General features: G+C 46.7%; 1 protein-coding gene across 1 annotated transcript; it reads left to right on the top strand.

Moving 5' to 3' along the window:
- Positions 1-1,720: 1,720 nt before the first annotated feature.
- On the top strand, positions 1,721-16,260 carry WDR45B (WD repeat domain 45B). The gene is made up of 10 exons (XM_054394087.1): positions 1,721-1,787; positions 7,529-7,603; positions 8,810-8,911; positions 9,523-9,610; positions 10,159-10,253; positions 11,891-12,081; positions 12,609-12,694; positions 13,642-13,743; positions 14,289-14,410; positions 14,726-16,260. The coding sequence occupies exons 1-10, from the start codon at positions 1,721-1,723 to the stop codon at positions 14,830-14,832; spliced, it is 1,035 nt and encodes a 344-aa protein (XP_054250062.1). The 3' UTR covers positions 14,833-16,260.
- Positions 16,261-16,576: the final 316 nt, after the last annotated feature.

Below are 16,576 nucleotides of genomic sequence, written 5' to 3'. Positions count from 1 at the left end.
GGTTGTATTCGACTCGTGGTTGGAGAGTGCCAAATCATTTTAAATTTCATCCAAATTACGGTCTTGGCCTCTCCAACCACCCAGTAGTAGCTTGTTTCCTTTCTCTGCGTGCTATGCAGTAGGAATGTGTAGCTGGAGAGGGCACTGTTAATGTGGATGCGCATGTCCTCAAGGTCAGATTGTCTAGTCCTGCCAGCCAGACTAAAGACAAGGTAAGGAGGAGAGCCTTCAGCAGCACTGCTTGCTTCCACTAACTAATTGCCTGCAGCAATCCCACAAGGAATGAACCTGAGCCTGTGGTTGCAAAGAGGAAGATTCAGAAGCAAAAGAGCTTGTTGAATTTACTAAGTCACTTGACTGGCTGAGGAGACAAAATCTTGTCAAGATCTGATTTTATTTACATATATAAAAGAGTGGACATAGAATAATGTACCAGCTGGTTACTGCAGATAGCTCCAGGACTGTAGTGAACCATTGTAAACTGAAAAGTTGTAGTAATTTCCAACCAGAAGTCTGCACTAGAGTAGGTCACAAACCTGCACCACATCAAGCCATGGATGTTGATGGCACAGAGTAAGCACAGAGAAGGAAGGAATGCATGTGAAGGACATGGAGTAGCTGGCATTTATGTGAGCACACATCAAGTATGGGCTTTTAGCTGCTCATAGTCATTAAATAATTCAGGTTATAAGGGACCTCATCAGGCCATCAGCTCTATCTTTTTGCTTAAGTGAATTCACTGTCAGACTCCCATCAGGTTGCTCATGGCCATGGGTCTTGAACAAGTTTTCAAGGTTTTTGGTGTTTTGTTTTGTGTGGGTGGTAGATTTGGGTTTGGGGTTTTTGTTGTTTGGTTTTGGTTGGTGGTTGGGTGCTTGTTGAGAGTGTTCGGTTTTGTATTTGTTGGTTTTCTTGTCAAGTTAGGGGATCCCCTATGCTAGCACATTTTAACTACTTATTCTGTTCATACTATTTGATACTTAGTATGCCTTTAATGTGGGAGATTTCTACAAAACAGTCCTTTAGACCTGTGAGGGGGCACATTGTGCTATACGGTGGTGCCCCTGGCCTCCCACCAGAATCTCCTGCTTTACCAGGTCTGGGTCACCCCGTCCAGCTCCGAGATCAGCAGCCCTGTTTTGGCCTTGGGGAAGCCTGGGGTGATGGCTCTGTGAGGACAGGAGGATACTCCCAGGCCGGCCAGGCCCATTCAGCATTCTCGGGGGTGAAGCTACAGGCCCGCGTTTGGCAGGCGCCCTGAGGAGCGGACCCATCCCCGGGAGGCGGCGGGCAAGCTTCAGTCCCAGCCGGATTTTCCCCGCAGCGCGGCCCCGAGCTTGCATATGCTCTCCGAAACAGCCCCCTAAGAAAATCTCTCTCAGAAAGCCATGTACCTGTAGCAGATCCATCTTCAGCCCAGCGGTAAATCCCCGCCCCAAGCGCGGGGGCTCCTCCTTCTGCTCCCGCCGCCATTCCCCGGCCGGCCGCAGGGGCGTGCCGCGGCCTCGCTCGATTGCTCGGCGCTCCTTGTCCTGGCGGGTGGATGGCCTCTGTGCTCGGCGGCGCTGCCTGGCAGGGTCGGAAGCAGCCGCCGGCCTGTCCGTCGCGGCTCAGCTGGGCTCGGTTCGGCTCGGGCGGGCTCCCGCGGCGGGGCTGAGGCTGGCGGGCGGGGGTCGCCATGGTTTAAAGGGCGGCGGGCCAACGTGAACGGGCAGGAACCATGAACTTGCTCCCGGCCAACCCGCACGGCAACGGGCTGCTCTACGCCGGCTTCAACCAGGACCACGGTGAGGTGGCGGGGCCGGGCTGGGCCGTGCGGGGGACGCGGGGCGCGGCGCCGAGAGGAGAGCGAGCCCCGCCCGGTGAGGTGCCGGGACCGGCCCGGGACGGAGAGTCCTCTCTCCCGGGCTCGGCCCTGGGCAGCTGGTTTGTGCCGGCAGAGGGGTAGTGCTTCGTGGCTGGAAGCGTTGCGGAGGTAACCTCCCGGAGCCGATGAAGGGAGTGCTGGGGCTGGGCCTACCGCGGCTCCCCGCTTCGGTGGGTACCCGGGACCCGGCGGGGATGGCCGTTGCTGCGGGAGGGCGGGCGAGTCGCCTGGGGCCTGCGCTCCAGTCCCTCGGGAGCGGCCGGCGGGCAGGGCGCGGTGTCCCTCCCTGTGCCGTTCTTTCCCCGCCGTGGCCACGGTCTGGCCGCTGGAGTGGTTGCGGTGAACGCGGCCCCTGCGCTGAAATCCGGGAGGGCTGTTTGCATAGGCACTATGTAGCCCTTCTCCCGGCGTGTTAGCTCTGGTGTGCTAGCCTGTGCGCAGCCACTTCGGAGATGTGGTCGGGTGGATTGGAGGGAGAGGAAAGGAACGCTCATATTTAGTGTGCATCTCCAGATACATCTGCCTGTCAGATGGTGGTTTCGTACTTGCTGCAAGTTGTGCTGCTTTAAACTGGCTAACTCCCCTTGTGTGGATGTCTGCCTGCCTCAAAACTTATGCTTAAAGGATGTTCTTTTGAAACTCCGTTGCTGAAGAGGTAACTCTCAAAAGGTCACTTTCTCGGTGTCAGTACTTTGCATTCAGAACCACTGGTGTAACTTCTTTTCTTCTTTTTGCCTTACTGGTATCTTTAAAATTGTGGTTGAAACTCCTAAGCATGCTGGTAGAGAAGTGCAGATACATGGACCATTGAAAAGCTTCACTGGATGCTTGGTTTGTTTTTTAGTTTGTTAGAAAGGGGAAGGCCTTTTTTAGAAAGGGGGTGCACAGACCTTGTCTTGCTTTTGCAATATAAAAATAGCACCAGTCCTGTGAGTAAGTGTCATTTTTGTGGAGTAAGGAATACAAGGTCATCATTTTGTAACATCCTTTTGTCTTAACAAACAGTACTCTTGCCTAAGAGAGTCTTGCAGCTTCTGTCATGGGCTGCAGTTCACATACCTGTTGCTGGTATTGTTGAAGTCATGTGTAAAAGTCAATTTTCCTGTTTATTTTAGTCTGATGACATTTTGTCAGGGGTGTATCACACTGTTAATGAAGTGAGCTTCTTGGTAGCTCTCATCATGCTATCCTGTTGACTTGCAAACAGTACAATAGTCTGGTTTTCAACAGCTCTGCACTTGTTTTCATCTTGCATTTACAATAGAGATGGGAAAAGAGATTTGTGAGGATGAGCTTCACTACAGACCCTGCAGACTTGAAATGAAGTGGTAATATTTGATGCCTGTGGTGGGGCTGGATTATAGAGAACTGTGTAAGAACAGAAATCTCTTTTACTGCAAAGCACATTTAGAACATAATTTTGGTGTGTAAAACTAGTTCTTTGTTGCAAAGGCTTCCTTAAGTTCTGTAGCAGTGAATGCAACATAAGCACCTTTTTTGAATGATGTCACATCCAGAGTATGATAAGGAATTTGTCTTGGGAATCTGTGAGCTGACAGTATTCAAGCCCTACCCTACCTTAGCCTGGGGAGCCAAGGGAATAACAACAAAAAACTTGAAGGAAAAACCTGTTTGGCTTTCATCTGCAGGCTCCTTGAGCTCTTCCTGCTTATGAATGATCACTTTGGAGCTGTAGGTAGCCTGCTGACCTTTTACTGGTGTTAAAGGACAGGTAATTCTTTGGCTGCTCAGAGAAGAGCAGACAAGTGGGAAAGCTCGCTTCTTCCTTGTTGCTTCTACCAAAAATAGAAATATGACTCACTTGAGTGCTGAAGCTCAGTAGTGTGGGTGTCTGCATATATTGCCACAATAACCTAATTTCTTAGTAATTGAAGACTAGCCAATCCCATAATGGTGGGAAGATGGGAGGAACGATCTAATAGGTCTCTCTAAGTCTGAACTTTGATGACTGGCTGATGATGAAGCTGACATCTGCAGTTCTTCTGAAGTGTGCCTCCCTTACCCTGTTTTCTGTGATACTGTGGGGTTTTTATTGGGTGCCTCTGCCAGGTTATGTCTTCAAAGTAAAAAAAAACAAATAAACAAACAAACAATGTAACTTCCCCAAACAGAAGGCCCGTATCACAAAGTGTTTTCAGTTCTAAAACATTACTCTGAAGGGAGATTCTCAATTTCAAGGTGGTTCACTCTTGATTTCAGGTCCTTTTCTAATGCTTTCAGAAGGATGCTGAAGTGCTTTACAGAAATAAACAGACAGGATGATAATAAGTGACCATACCAGAAAGGACATGTGTCAGTTACTGACAAGTTCCTCTTCTGTCACTGTTGTAGTCTAGAGCTAGTCTGAAAACTGAGGTGTGGACATGGTGTTGGAACACTTGGTTCCTTTACATTTGATCTTCTTCAGTAGACTGAACTGCTTAGCTGTAGGACCTCATGAACGTCAGAGTAGGATTCTGTGCTCTCTCTTACAGCTTTAGACAAAATTTGCTGTGGTGAGGAAAGGTAATGTGGTAGGAACTGTGCCTGCATAATCCCTTCCCTAGGTTTTACTGTTGCAGTTTCTGGATTTGGGGCCCTAAAGCCTGGCAGATCTCTGTATGTCAGCATCCTCCTTCAGCTTGTGGCCCCTTCTAGGACAAGCATTAATTGAACCCTTCCTTGTTCTTTGGTTTTAGAAAAACAAACAAAACGCACTGTGGCCTCACTGGCACTTGGGAAGTAGTGCTTTTGCTGCAGGAGCAAGCACAGCTGTGGAGTAGGCTAATGATCTGTCATAACTGATTATATTTTCTTATGAGTATCTGAGTTGTCTTCTCTCAGTGGCTCTTTGTCAGCACATCTGTCCCTCCTTAGGATGAGATGGGAACTTCTTGTAGAAGGAAGTGTAGCTACTACTGCAGCAATCCCCTCTTCTGGCAGCCTCTCTCCAGCCCTCTCAAATGTAAAAGCTTACAAGCTGTAGCTGTTGGATTTGTGATCCCACTGGTATATGCTGGGATCAGTCACATAGGAAACACTGGGCTCCAAAGCTCTTCCTGTAACCTGGAATTGAATGAGTGGCAGTAATGTGTCTGTATGATTTGCTCTCCTTTGGCCGTGGGGTTTCCATGGCTGAGACCTTGGTATTTCTGTCAGTACTGATGGGCTGGGTGGGGAATATCACATTCCCTCAGCTCTGGTACATTGTCTCCAGCTGAAAATGTGGATGTTCCAAAGATGTCAAAAGCAGTCCATGTCTTAGTCAGAAGGCTTGCCCTGCAGAAGTGCTGTAGTGGTGGCTACAGGAAGCACAGTGTCTGTGTCTGATGGCACTGGGCATGCTCCTCTTGGCTTTTTCTCTAAGCTGCTGGTATTAAGTAAAAGTTTATGGTGTTCTTCCACTACAGAGGAGTTTCAGGATCCCTCTCCTTTTGCCTCTCCTGGAAATACAATATTTGTGTTATTAAACTGCAGCTGGAAAAATAATTATATGGATGCACACTACAGCTACCAGCCACGGAGTAATTCCTGTGCAATGCTGGTTTATGTAGAGAGAAATGGTTCCACTGAAATGTGCTCTCTGGCTGTCTCAGTACAGGGCAAGAGGTGGCTACTGTTAGTGCTGTGACTGCAACACAGCTCCTGTGCATTTGACTGGCAGAGCAAACAAAAGTGTGATGCACCCAGAAGGGAGGAGGCAAAATGAGTTAATTTTAAAGCATCTGTTTCAACATGCTTATAACTCTTCCTATAATTATTATATTCCTCTTAACTGCTCTCTAGGAGTGTTCACAGGTGTGTAAACAAGAATGCTTGGCACTTGGGCACAGCAAAGTTGTGCCTGTGATTCTGTTGGGTTGGGGGAGCAAGGTTTTGGTGTTTTCTGCACTGTTACTGGGCCTGTGACTGCTGTCAATGACTGTGTGTGCAGTAAGAGGGTTCATTTGTTTCCTGACTATGCTGAAGGGTGTGGAGATGGATCTTGTAGTATTGTTTTCCTTTGTATGTGTGAATTCAGTGAATAGGAACCCTGAGGATGCTGCCAAACACACACCCCCACACCTCAGAAGATGCTGCTCTGTGAGGCAGCAGTGTGTGATGCTTTTTTGTTGTTGTTGGGTTTTGGTTGGTTGGGGGGGTTGTTTGGTTGTTTCTTATTTGTGATCTTAGTTTTTTTGAAGTAGTCCTACTTGGAATGAAACTCTTGAAATATTCAACAAGGAATTTCAAGGTGGCTGCATTACTTCTCCCAAATTGTGGATTTTTTTAGACTAACACTGTTGTCAAGATCAAGTTTATCATACATTTTTGCACTGCTAAGCAGGAACATTGAATGTGTTCTGTATATTAAAAAAAAAAACAAAACACCAATTGTACTTCCTCTGCCATCTTAACCTGCATCAAGATCTGAGCAGCAGCAGACATGTTGAATGTTGCTCACTTGGTCTTCAGTGAACATAGGCAATTCTAAAAGTTGATTTGGCTTCTACCAAGCTAACAGTGTGCAAACCACAAAGCCAGTCAGTCACCTGGGCTGTGAGGACCTTTGCTGCCTGTTTGTGACCTTTAATGCCAGGCACACCTGAAACAGAGTCCTTCTGCCTGCCTCTGAGCCATCACTCTGCAGACAACCAGTCCAGCTTTGTGTGTAGGAGATCACAGGTCACCAGCTATGAGCAAATGGAGACCTTAAGTTAAGAGTGAAGGCTTCCTTCTCTCCTTCCCCCACCCACCCTCTGAATTTGGGGTATTGGGTTTGGGAAGTTAGGAGCATTTAGACATAGCTCCTCGATTCTCACTTGGAATCACTGCAGTCCCTAAGAATCAAACCAGATTAATCTGGTTGTCTCTGATCCAGTATCTTGAAGATCTTCACTGGATTTTTGACACCATGCACATCAACTGTGTAGCAACTCATGCTCTGTTAGTCTGCCTCTACCAACAGTAGCTGCTTCTGACTCCACACTAGCATTGCCTCACGTTAATAACTGTATTCACCTATGGGCAAGTAAAACAGCAGGACAGAGTATACTGGTGGTTTGATGGATTCCCTTACAAAGGCACATCTATAGTTCTATGCTTAAATGTAACTAAAACAATATTCCAGAGTATTTTAATCTGGTTTCTCATCATTCCCTGGTTTAGGCTTAAGCTATTGGCACACAATTATTGGCCTCTGACTTGGGAGGCTCTCCTCAGAGTATTCTTTAAAACTGTGGTTGAGAAGCTGTCTTCTGTGGAAATGTGGACAAGAGTTCATAGAGTCACAATCCTGGTGAAAATTTGGGCCTGATAAAAAAAAAAAAAAGAGGAGCTTTGCTTCACAATGGCTGTTGGGCCATAAAAGTTAAGTTCAGGTTTCCTTCCCTGGGTAGCTTGTGGCATAGGACACAGCTGGGTTTGGAATTGTGCTTCTTTCCTTCCATTGTTTTCTCACCTGTAGAAAAAATGCTAAGAGCTTTCCACTTTCAGCAGAGGCCAGCGTAAGAAGCCAGCTCCTCCAAAGGAGACACTAACAAAGCCTGCAGGTGGTCTTTGGCTTGAACTTAACAATGCAGTTCCTGAAGTATGCTTTGCTAACCCCTGGCTCTTGCTGATGTCTCACAGTCACCACCTGTGCATATACAGATGTGTATATATGTGTGCTTTTTACTACAGGATGCTTTGCATGTGGAATGGAAAATGGATTCCGAGTGTATAATGCAGATCCACTCAAAGAGAAAGAGAAACAAGGTAAAATGCTCACTTCTTACACCATGCTAGTTCTGTGTTGGAAGCTCAACCTCCTTGTTTTTTGTTGGTTTGGTTGTTTTCTTTCTTTCTTTCTTTCTGTCAGGTTCTTCCTCAGCTTTCACTGTTTCTCTCACTGGAAGGCTTTGAATGAAGCCTCCAGAAGGGAAGTCTATGCTGGTCCCAAAGGGACTCTCACTGATGCCACTGCCTGGTCAGATGTTTATATGCTCTTAATTTGCATAAAACTGGCTGCTGCTGAGTGTCTTTCACCTTCTTGCAGAAGCAGAATTGTGTTAGCAGCTGCTAATGTTTGTAGTCCTCCCAAGTGGGAGAGAAGTTGCTCACTGCAGTGTTAGGTACCATCAAGAGAAGTTGTGTTGGCGTGCAGTAATCTGGATGATCGAGAGCAGCAGAGCTGCTGCCTTTTCACTGGAGAGCTGAAGGAAATGTTTCTGGTACATGCTTATAGTTTGCTTGCAAGAGCACTCTGAGCACAGCCTTCTAATTATCTCTGTTTTATAATTTCTGTATGCTTAAACCATTTGGATCTGGAGTAGGAGGGGGTAGTGTCCAAATACAACCGTTCAGGAAGGAAACTCATCAGTCGGAAGTGTTGCTGGAGAAACCCCAAGTTGCTGTATGAAATCCCAGGCTGTACTGCTCCAGTGTGACTATCCTTCCAGGCATCTACCTTCAGCGTCTTGTAGTCAAGTCCCAGCACGGATTCCTCATGCAGATGTACTGCAGTGTTTCTTATGTCTAATTGAATCTCCCTTGGCCTTTCCTTCATGCTTATTTCTGCATCTTTCCATGGCACTGCTTCCTCCCAGCCCCCCAGACATTTTTGCTGTTTCTGACACTAGGTCTCTCTTGAGTCCTTGTGAAGTATCAACTTTTCCTCTTGCTTTGAAATGGTTTACTCATTCCGTCCACCCTTCCTGCTGCTCCCTGCCAGTGTGTGGAGTTATTGGACAGACTTAAAGTAGAAGTTTGCATTTAGCTCTGCTCATTCCTTGAAGACCACAGAGCAGACTCTACATAGGATTCTCTGTGTTTGATGGTCAGCCAGGGTAGGAAGAGACTAAACTCTTGTCAGGTTCCTGAGAGAAGTGCTAGATGATGCAAGCTTTTTTTGTAACAGACAGAAAAACTAGATAGCATTTTAACAGTTCTGACACTTTTATTTAAAATACATTTGTCTTTCAGAATTTCTAGAAGGTGGTGTTGGCCACGTTGAAATGCTGTTCCGTTGCAACTATTTAGCACTAGTAGGTGGAGGAAAAAAACCCAAGTACCCACCTAACAAAGGTGAGTCTCTTGAGCAATGGATCTTGTCGGTGTTTGCCTTGCTGTCTGCATGAAACTGCCCAAAGAACTCCCACACCTTGAGCCGGGCTCTGGGATTCTGAAGGCTGGTTAAGGGGATGTTGCAGCAGGTGTAAGTCAGTGTGGTCAAGCTGCATCACTGCTGTTAACAGGCAGTTACCTGCAAAAAGCAGGCTCTGAGAGCTGGTGACAAGATCTGTCCTTCTCACAGTTAACTCTGCCGAGACCCTGTGGCTCAGCAGCCCATGGGGGAAAGGTCCCTGGTTGAAAAGCTTTGTAGGAAAATATGCTACTTCTTTTGACTGCTGTCTTGTCTTTGCTGACCCTCTGAGCAGAACAAAAAAGCTGCATGTCTTTAGAGAAATGTATTTGTCAGCTTTTGTGGTTGGAATTTACCAGCTTCTACCTGCACGAGTGGGCTGGCATGCAGCAGCTAAACCCTTCCTGGTTAGAATGATGCCAGTCTGGAACTGCTCAGCCTCTGGATGCAGCTCTGGCTTGGCCTGCTCAGGAACTATGAGTTGTTATCAGAGAGGTGATGTGAAATTTCGGATATGCCCTGAGGACCTAATGCCACCTCTGCACTGTTTTAGTGATGATCTGGGATGACCTGAAGAAGAAAACTGTCATTGAGATAGAATTTTCTACAGAAGTCAAGGCAGTAAAGCTGCGAAGAGATAGGTAGGTCCCACAGACGTGTTCCCAACGTGCAGCCTTGCTTCCTGTGCTGTTCTTGGACATCTCCAACTGTTTGTAGAAGGAAAAAGATCCTGCTTAAACACCAACAAGTGACGGTAAAACAGGCTTTTGGAAGCAAGCATGAGGTGTTAACAGATTACAACAGACCTGTTCTGGTATCTGAAGCCTTGGTGAAAAGCCTGCAAGACCTCCTGCACCCCTAATGTAGGGAGATGTTTTCATGTGGCTACTGCTGGGTGTGTTCCTGGATATGGAGGAGTGTGAAGGGAGTTCAAGCAGATTTCTAGAGCAAGAGCATCTGTTGCCAGCTGGAGCCTGTGTATATGTGGGTGGAGGGGTTCTGCTGTCACAGCTTTGGATGAAAGTGCTTTGCAGGCTTACAGCTGCATATTATTTTGCAAAGCTTGGGGAGGGGGGGGTGGTAGTGGGAGAACATAACCATTAAATCAGCTAAAAGCCTTTGCAGATCTAAATTAATATCCATGCCCTTCTTTTACCCACCCCAAGTCACAGGAACTTCTCTGTTTCAGAATTGTGGTTGTCTTGGACTCAATGATTAAAGTTTTCACCTTCACCCACAATCCCCACCAGTTGCATGTCTTCGAAACCTGCTACAACCCTAAAGGTTAGTTGTATGTGTGGTGGGGAATGGAACAAATTGATTCTGTTCTGGACATGCTGTTTATACTTAGCTGCCTGAACTTATTTAGTAAGTCATTAAACACTTACTTTACTGTAGCCATGCCCTTTAGAGATGCTTCTGTGTTATAAAATGGTTACTAGAATTTATTAATACTTGGCACAGAACAGCTTTTTCTGTACTCCTATCATGGATTTGATTTCTATTTAAGAGCCAAAGAACCTGTAAACTTGATGTATTGTATGCTGAAAGCTGAACTATACACACAGACTTGATTCCTTCCTTCCAAGAGAGCTAGAGCTGTCCAGCAAACTGCTTTCTACACTGTCAAGAGCAGCCCCTTTAGCTAGTTCTTAAATAGCAAGGTACAGCTTTGTCTGTTGTTGAAACAAGCAGAAGGTGCCCTGAACCAAGCAGAGGGTTAGTGCTGCAAGTTAAGCTCTGTGTTGTGTAGTGATGCCAGCCCGAGGCACCAGGTAGGCAAGGGAGGGACAGGGCTGGGATTTGACCTCACTACGTGGTTTTGTTGCAGCAGGTTTTGTGCTGTCTGCAGGGGGAGCCCTGGGGGTAGAGAGAGGAGCTGCATGATTCAGCTAAGGTGTGTGAGGGCAGGTCTGAAACGGGAGAGGTGCAATGGGAACTGTGTGAGTATCAGCTTCTGGGCACAAGGGTGCCTGTTCTGGGGATGGTGGGGGCCCAACGCACGTGGCCTGCTTGGGGAGGTTGCACAGTTGGGCTTGTTTTCTTCTGCAATAAGGGCAGCTGGCAGCCTACAGCTGCTTGAAGGACAGGTACAGAAATGGAGGCAACAGACAGTGTGACAGTAGAACAGGGATGGTGGCTGTGCTTGATGTACGGGGAGGAGGAGCAGCATGGATGTTTTCTCGCCTGGGAGGCTACTCAGGATGAAGTCTGCAGCACTGGAGATTTTCAAGCCTGCTGGAAGCAAATATGAAATCAGTGGCTGCACTCAGGGCAGCACAGCCCCAAGGCAGACTGGACATGCTGGTGGGCATCAGGTGGAAGGTGCACTTGGCAGTACATTTGTTCCTTGTGATACCTACTCACTCCTCTGCCAGCTCTAGGCTGAGTTTGCAGGTAGCAGCATTTCATACTAGCAGAACACCTGGGAGAGGTGTGGTATGCCTTAAGTGGTCTGCAAGAAGTGATGAAGAATAAAATGCAAGCCCCAAGAACAAGTTCAAACTTGACTTAATAATAGTTAGTTTCTCCTCTGTCAGCAAAACTGAACTAGCACCTATTATAAACTCTTGCCCTTGTCCAGCTGCTGAAAGAAAATTTAAGTCTCCTTAACTGGCTTTGCTGTAACACACTGATAGAGCTGATCTCCAAAACATCCAGATTTTGGATAAACACAACCAGATAACTTTGCAATAAAGTGATGAGAACAAATGTAAATGGTGCCATTCTCCCCTTCTCTGTGCTCTGCACTTAAGAGTTGGATCAGTTTTGGGGTCATTAAAATGAGATTCTGATTTTCTACATGTCTGTTTGTTCTGAAATTACCCATACTGTAGAAACTTAGGTTTGAAAACTTTATTAGGTGATGGAAACTACAGTTATTAGCTCTATTGTTTTGGTTTCTGTTTTTTGTCTTTTAGGTCTCTGTGTCCTTTGTCCCAATAGTAATAATTCTCTACTTGCATTTCCTGGAACACACACGGGGCATGTGCAAATAGTGGATCTTGCCAATACAGAAAAGCCTCCTGTAGACATCCCAGCTCACGAAGGAGTCTTGAGCTGCATAGCTTTAAACCTGCAGGGAACACGAATTGCAACAGCATCAGAAAAAGTGAGAATAATCTCCTCCTCTTCCCTCTGATTTTCTATGCCTTCTAGTGTAGCAGTTCCTTCCAAAATGGGAAGGTTGTATCCTTTTGTAGGAAAGACATGGAGCAAACTAGGATATTTGGGCCTGAAATTATTCTCAGTTTCTTTGTCTTTACTGCTCCTTCAGGGTGCCCAAACACAATCCCTGTGCTGTGCCTGGGGCAGTGTTTGAATGAGATCTGGCCCAGGTAGTCCATGTCTTCAAAGGGCTGTCCAGAGCCTGCTCCAGTGCACTGGTGCTTCAGAATCTCACTGGAAGAAACATGTTGAGCAGCGGAGTACCAAGACTGCATACCAAAGTGTTGTAACATTGTAGTGATGGTGTATGGGGAAAATCAATCTTCTTCCCCAAATTTAACATCCAGAGAGGTTCACTCAAATCTCCTGAGATGAAAAACCCAGTGGTGTAGGTAGGGGCATGCTGGTCAGACAGAATGGCAGGATGCATTCACAGATGTCTTCTAATGCAATGCTCAATTCCTTTTCAAGGGGACCCTCATAAGAATATTTGATACTTCATCAGGGCATTTAATCCAGGAGCTACGAAGAGGATCACAGGCAGCCAATATATACTGGTACGTTTCATTGCTTGTGCTTTGTCTTCTTGTGGTGGTTGTGCTTGAGGAACTCTTGTAAATGGCACCTGAGACATCTTCAAAAGGCAGTTAGGTTTAATGCTGCCTGGAGACACAAGGCAGAGCTGCCAGAGCAGCCAGGCCTGCAGTGCTTCACCTCTGCTCATGGGTGGTAAGGAGGCAGCAGGAGCTGGCAGCTGTATGAAGCCCAGCACAAGTTCTAGGGGTTGGGACAAAACCATGCTGAGGCTTACTTCTCTACAGAGAATGGACAGTAGCTGGGGGATGCTTTGACTTCCACTGAAGTCAGTGCAGGGATGCAGGCAGACACGGTGCAGAGTCAGATGAGCACCTGGGGCCAAGGGGAGGTTTAGTACCATTTGTTGCTGCTCTGCAGGTGACAACCCAAGGCAGGAGTTTGACTCTCATCTAGTGATGGAAGTAGAAACTCCCCTTCTGCTGCTGAGCACCACTATGGGGTTGGAGTGCTGCATGTTTTACCCAATATACCTGCCTGCTCCTTGGAGCAGAGGTCATGCTGTTAGTTCCAACAGAAGCGGCAGAATGGCCCACGCTGATTGTGTCCTGTGTCAGGGCAGTCTGCTGCATGGCTGGTCCTGGTAAACCAGGTCTTCTGTTTCCAGTGTGTGTGCTCACCTCTGAAGGGCTGCTCATCCTGTCAGCAAAGCTGTGTTGAAAGAGTTTCACCTCTTTCAGGAAAGGATCACAGACTGGGTGGGGTTGGAAGGGACCCTTAAGGTCATCTAGTCCAAACTCCCTGCAATGAGCAGGGACATCTTCAGCCAGAGCAGGATCTGGAGGAGAGCTGTTAACACTTGCCAGCCATGCTGGCAGCTGCTCTGGGCACCTGCAGGAGCAGAATGGTGTAGACAGAAGCTGTGGGTATGTTCTAGTGGAGATAGTGCAGCTGTCTCTGTTCTCTACAGCATTAACTTCAATCAGGATGCTTCCCTTATCTGTGTATCCAGCGACCATGGCACAGTACATATTTTTGCTGCAGAAGACCCTAAAAGAAATAAGCAGTCAAGGTAGAGTTTGAGCCTTTCTGAAACCTTGGGGGACGGGGTGGGGAGGCCTTGCCCTTTTCACAGAATTTAAAGCACTGGTCTTGTCAAGCAGCAGCAAATACCTGCACTGCTGGAGATGGTGAGATTAATCTGCTCTGCTTGAGTAAATTGCAGATTTAGGACTGTAGCAGCTGCCAAGTGCCTGCTGTCCTTTGCTGAACTGTAGAATTCCAGCAGAAAGTTGGGGTGGGTTTTTAGTGGCCATCTCTTAGCGTGAACAATATGGACACTTCACATAAAGTAGTCTTGACTAAAATCAGTCCTTTTGGCAGTTTTTGTAGTCACTTAAAAATATGAACCCAAGGAGACAGAAAGTAGTTGTAGGGTCCTTGATCCCTGGAAGGGGGACAGTGTGGATTACCTGAGACTTCACAGAAGAAAATCAAAAGCCAATCAGAAGCAGCAGTTAGTGTGAACCCTGGGATTTGTTCAAGAACCAGCAGTTCTAAATCAGCTCTAGTTGAACCCCTTACTAAGTTGTTACAGTCTTTTTCTCTCTCTTCCAGTTTGGCCTCTGCCACCTTTCTCCCCAAGTACTTCAGTTCCAAATGGAGTTTTTCCAAGTTTCAGGTTCCCTCTGGCTCTCCATGCATTTGTGCCTTTGGAACAGAGCCAAACGCTGTCATAGGTAAGTGCGGGAGGCTTCCCCATGTTCTGAACTACGCTGGCTTTGAGCTGGGGGGTGCTCAGAGGGGTCCACCGTGCACCTCCCTGTCAGCTGAGAACAAGAGCTCTTGCTGCTCAGCAAGGGAGTGAGACTCAAGAGTGCCCTGGGTAGAAGGGAGCGAGCCTGGGTACCAGATACTGCACCAGCACTGACTGACCTCAGGTGCCCCCAGAGCACACCTCTGTGCTGTGAGCATGGAGGGTCAGTTTAAGCTAAAGCTGAAGGAATAGAAGGGTACCTGAAGAGCTAAACTTACCATATTTGTTTCTGTTTCAGCAATATGTGCAGATGGCAGCTACTACAAGTTCTTATTCAACCAAAAAGGGGAATGCTCAAGGGATGTCTATGCTCAGTTTCTAGAAATGACAGACGACAAGCTTTGACTGAGCTGAGGAGTGCATGGGTCAAAGTACTGCCCTGGCTATTCCACATCTTTGGAAGGACAATACATGAATGTCCAGTACTGATCAAGTTTAGCAGACCTCACTGAGAAGCCTGGCCCAACATGATCACAAGCAGCTCGGAAGTAGTGGACTACATATGTTTATTCTCATTTCTGCAAGTATTTGTCATTAAAATCTCTGGGTTACTGTCATCAACTCAAGTTTTCAAGATGTGGCTTTCAACAAGCTTGTGCCTATTGGGTTTCTCTTAATCTAAACTGTGAAATTACTTTAGATTAAACACGAGTGCCTGCCACACCATGAGATCTGCAGGGGGCCGTGCAAAGATACAGCTGGCCTTAGGAAAAGGGATGTGAAAACAGGAGATTTTAGGCATTGCTTTACTTCTACCGAGCAGCTGGGAACAGGGGGAATAGTATGGATATAAACCTCTACCACCTCAGCCAGGAGCAGGGGTGCTGCCTTCTCCCTCTTTCGGAGCAGATCTTATAGGAACAGAAGAGATGATAAGGGCATAGCTGTAGGTGACTGTAGCTTCAGCCATGCTTGGCCTCTGACTTGGTGCATGGGATAGGGTGGTGGGAGTTAGGTGGCCACAGCCTGCTGCTCCTGTACACCTGCTTTTGGTGATGGCATTGAGCGAGCAGCACTGTCAGAGATGCCAAACTGTACATAGTAGCTGAAGGCACATTTGGGCACTGGCTGACCCAGCCATCCTCTCCTCACTGTGTGGAGTAAGCACCCAAGGTGCTTGGGCAGCTGGAGGCCCTGTAGCTGTAGAGATGATTCCTTCTGTCATGGAACAGCCCTTCCAGGTTTACAAAGCACTCTCATTACTGGTGTGACAGCTCTGCTGGCTGCTTTTGCAGCCACTGTGCTGCAATGGGAAGACTGGACAAGCCACTTAGACATCCAGCACAGGGAATGAACCAGGTGGCATCAAGTATATGTCTGCAATGGCTTTAAACTTGCAAACGTTCCCTTTTTTCTTTTTTCTTTTTTTTTTTTTTTGTTTGTTTGAGATGTTTCATACTAAATACTGTTGGCCTAGGGACAGGTAGGTGAGACTAAACTGACTGACTCATTCACTCTTCCCTAAAATCGTTATCTAGCAATTAGCAGTTCCTGCTGAACAAAGGCACAAGATACCAAACTAGAAACTGAAATAGACACAAGCTCTCTGTTCATAGCACTAACGACTAGGGGGAAGGAAATCTTGGCTCTTCTTAAACTTAACTTCACAGATGCTTCAAACCTGGACATGCCAGTTCACTCTAAGATTGTTTAGCTGCAAACTCTGACAAGTTTCTTATAGTGTCATGTAACATACTAAGGACTAACTCCTACGCCGATTTTGATGTCAAGGTTGCATGTTGCTTTTATGTGTATTTAATCACAGAAATTGTTTTGCACACTTATTTGTAATATGTTATTTCTTTTAAATAAAAGTGACTAATTTTGCTGTAGTGTGACTGATATCACAAAGTTCCTACTGCTGTAGGTTTGGGGGAAGAAATATGTAACTGAGGAAAGAGTGGTGGCTCTTGAAGGACAGAAGGTGAACTGTGCCACAGAAACAGAGAACAGGAAGTACCCTGGGACACTTTTGTTAGTATTTATACCAAAACAAGCCCAACTACCAGTGCATGTTGTTCTTGCTCAGCACTGTTTACTACAGCTGCTGCTCTAAAGCTTCTTACCTTTTAACAGCTGTACCAGAATG

This window comes from Indicator indicator, chromosome 29, assembly GCF_027791375.1.
Source record: "Indicator indicator isolate 239-I01 chromosome 29, UM_Iind_1.1, whole genome shotgun sequence".
Classification (NCBI taxonomy): domain Eukaryota; kingdom Metazoa; phylum Chordata; class Aves; order Piciformes; family Indicatoridae; genus Indicator; species Indicator indicator.
Note: the sequence above shows the minus strand (reverse complement) of the source record. Positions and strands in the feature narration are given on the sequence as shown.

Coding starts and splice junctions, on each gene's coding strand:
- WDR45B (XM_054394087.1), top strand. CDS start 1,721: ATGAACTTGCTCCCGGCCAACCCGCACGGCAACGGGCTGCTCTACGCC. Junction 7,604..8,809: donor CAAAGAGAAAGAGAAACAAG/GTAAAATGCTCA, acceptor TTTGTCTTTCAG/AATTTCTAGAAGGTGGTGTT. Junction 12,695..13,641: donor CAGGCAGCCAATATATACTG/GTACGTTTCATT, acceptor TGTTCTCTACAG/CATTAACTTCAATCAGGATG.